Raw genomic sequence first — 3,355 nt, forward strand, 5'->3', positions numbered from 1 at the left:
ACTAAACAAAAGACCTTGTGCATGCTAAGCATCGGCTAGGCTAAGTGAGTCGAGCAAGGTGAACACAATGTCAGCAATGCGATGAGTTGCAAGCAAAAATAAATCCCCCTAGATGGCTTGTTGCACTCGTCCTTTACTAGGCAAGGGGTTTTGCAAATTGTGCATCTCAGGTGTCGTCAAGCCACACTTTGTGCGTGAATTTGGGATATTTATGCCATGTGTCCAAGTTCACATATCATTCAACTTTTCTTATCAAGATAAAAGAGGGTATCTTACAAAGATACCATTTAATTGAAGTGTTTGTCCAACCTATTTGCTATACAGTAGCTCTAATCTCACGAGATTCTACCCGCAGTCTTTATTCGAGGACAACACACCATCCTCAAAACCCTGCAAGATCCAATTGCATCAACTCCCCTAAACTACTCCACCAAAGCGCCCACTGACCCAGAGGCAACAACAACTTGTAATCGGGTCAGCACCTCAAGACTCAGTCTAATCTTAAGGTTGGTTTGTAATTTTATGTTGTGCTTAATACAATTCACTCACTTAATACAATACTAATCGGTCGATGTGCGCATTAAGGCGAATCAGCGGAGATGCTGCTGACGTGCATTTTTTTGCTGCGGATCGGAACCAAAAAAGAACTCTTTGTCGGTGTTGCATCGCACGCAGATTTCTGATGCTGTCAGATTCATGAGATTATCCGCGCGGAGGTCGAGGCACCAAGCAGGCAGCACATAACAGAACGAAGTAGACATTTGCCTGTACTCATCACAGAGATTACAAAGAGAGGAGGATGACTTGAAACTTTTGTACATTGTCTAGGCAGAGTGTTGCTGATCAGAGATCACGAACAGAGGAAGACGACTGTAGATTGTATAGACAAAAGGCATACACATTACACAGACAGGAGGATGACTTCAAGCTTTTGTACATTGTGTACACAGACTATTGCTAGAAAAACGATCATTGTTCATTGTATAACAGAAGGAGCTAGCAGGGACCGCAGAAGTACTGTTACGCTACTCATCAGAGAGATCACAAACAGAGGAGGACTTTCTCTAGATTGGATAGACAAAAAGCAACCGTTGAACAGTGTTGCCAGAAAAGGCATCACTGTTCATTCTATAACAGAAGAAACTAGAGATTTTTGTACAGTCAAGAAGATCAAAACATCTGCAGAATTTTTGGGATTTACATTATTAGGGAGGACCATCATGCGTTCTGCGTATGATTCAAAATGTTTGAAAACCTACATAGTATTGCATTAAGCCGGTTAAGTTGTGCTTTCAAAGTAGTTACTTCTTTGCCCAACGAGTAAATCTGTTCTTCGAGCTTTGTTACTTGCACATCTGCAACATTGATTCCATACTGTTCAATCGTGTTTTTTGAGCTTTGTATCGCCTCAATAATCTCCGACCGTAACTGACGGGTGTTCCTTCTTTCGTCTCCAAGTAGTTCTTTCAAAATTGCAGCAAGAGCATCCTCTATCCTATCAATACGTAGATCTTCCACCATAGCAAAAGACTCATCAGGTTGTGTTTCGCTTAGCTGAACCATCCGGCTTTCATCTTCTTCATCCATCTGAACATTGCAACAAAAAGAAATCATCATCAACTTATCTTTTTTCGCTAGATTCAAAACTAAGAATCTTATTGTTAGTAAACAGACCAGACTATGCAATTGTCGTTACGTTAACACGGTGTACAAGTGGAACAAAATCATCTCCTATTTCTGGGTCTCTCATTGGCAGCTCAACATCAGTATCATTGACTGCAGTTGTCAGTGGACTACAAAAGACGTAGCAATGCTCAAGAAGTTGACAATAGATAGAATCGTAGTTATACTATCATAACCATACCTTCTTGGCTCTTCCCAACGGGAGTTGAACCACTCAGCATGGGATTGACTATTCAGATAGGCATCATCACTAACAAATATATTCAGAATGTCTTCATATGTAGTTGTGGATGGGTATATCATACACCTCCACAATGCTCTAATTTTTGCAAGATGCATTCCACGGCCTTGGTATGGAGTTATCCAACATGATGATGGGTAATAATTGCCACTCTTGACCATTATGTGCAGTGTGAACAAAAAGTCATTCCCTGCTGGATGCCGAAGCTTGAATTTCCAATACATTAGTGCTCTATCAAAGATGTTTGTTGGAGTTAGGCAAACCCTATTCTTCAATTCATCAGCACCATATAAGGTATACAGTTCTACACCGGCATTTACATCTTCATTGGTTATATTGTGAACAACTTTTTGAAAGTGTGCTTCATCTTGGTCTTTTAAACAATACCCTACCATGCCCTCAAATGTATGCATCTTGTGTTGCTTTAGCGCAGGGCACAAAACCATCGCGCCTGCAGGTGCTGACTTACCCCAACCCAAGTATCCTTTTATCTTCCTATTGACAGCAATCAACGAAGTTGCCCAAATACGGATGACCATTTGCAAGTGAAGGTGAAGCAATGCTCCTCCTCTCTCCAATGCACATAGTCCTGCTAGAGTTTCCCTTTCAAGAAACGATTGCATGCAGCCCAGCAAGCCTACATCCACATCACCACCACCAACAGATATCGTCACACTCACTTCCATTACTCTCGCCTCTGGTTTCTTCAATTTCGATGACCCAACGTTACAGCCCTCAGTGTTCGTGACAGGTTGTTTCCCTTTCCCCCGTGCCTCAGACTTCAGCTTCGCCATTCTCAAGCCACCTACTGTGAGGACACGAACAACCACAAAACAAGCTAAATACACAATGTGATACCTTAAAAAAATATTGCGCACTACATAAAAACTCGGCAGTCGGTACAACCACAAAACAAGCATGCTGTCACTTGAATAGTGTGCCCATCAACCTAAACGAAAACTGCATAGGTTCGCCATTCTAAACCCACCTATTGTCACGCCACCAACAAGCACAAAACAAGCATGCTGTCAGACAAGGAGTCATTTCACCATTGTGCTCACCAACCCAAACAAATACTCTGCAATGTGTAAACACCAAGCTAAATACACAGTGGGCAGTACATAAAGGCACAGCCCAACACGATCGTACGTTTCCTCATGACCTACACCACCTACAGCATGGCGTATCCACTAGCTAAACACAGAGCCGAAGACCACACTACCTGTATGTGTCGCGATGAGTCGGAGAGCAGTCTAGCGAGCAGCAAGTGTGACGCAGAGCGCTAAAATAAAACGCATTCGAAAAAAACAGTCGCCTACCTCTCTGGAGCCTAGCTGCAACGCGTCCCGCGCCAGCAAACCCTGGGTGACACGCAGCAGCTTGATTAATCCATGCAGCATCTGGCAGCTTGATTAATCTGTCCAGAATCTC

General features: G+C 42.9%; 1 protein-coding gene across 1 annotated transcript; it reads right to left on the bottom strand.

Annotated features, from left to right (window-relative positions):
- Positions 1–721: 721 nt before the first annotated feature.
- On the bottom strand, positions 722–2,718 carry LOC147458408 (uncharacterized). Its single transcript, XM_086511831.1, has 2 exons — positions 2,147–2,718; positions 722–1,594 (listed from the first exon to the last, which is right to left on the bottom strand). Exons 1-2 carry the CDS (start codon positions 2,716–2,718, stop codon positions 1,219–1,221), a joined length of 948 nt encoding a protein of 315 aa, XP_086367957.1. The 3' UTR covers positions 722–1,218.
- Between the last annotated feature and the right edge of the window lie 637 nt (positions 2,719–3,355).

The sequence above is a fragment of the Adiantum capillus-veneris genome, chromosome 5 (genome assembly GCF_014529385.1).
Source record: "Adiantum capillus-veneris isolate H3 chromosome 5, ASM1452938v2, whole genome shotgun sequence".
Taxonomy (NCBI): Eukaryota; Viridiplantae; Streptophyta; class Polypodiopsida; order Polypodiales; family Pteridaceae; genus Adiantum; species Adiantum capillus-veneris.

Excerpts from the sequence above, each read along its gene's own strand:
- LOC147458408 (XM_086511831.1), bottom strand. The coding sequence starts at position 2,718 with ATGGCGAAGCTGAAGTCTGAGGCACGGGGGAAAGGGAAACAACCTGTC. Across the intron at positions 1,595-2,146 it reads ATCTTTGATAGAGCACTAAT|TGTTCAGATGGATGAAGAAG; the intron begins GTATTGGAAATT and ends TTTTTGTTGCAA.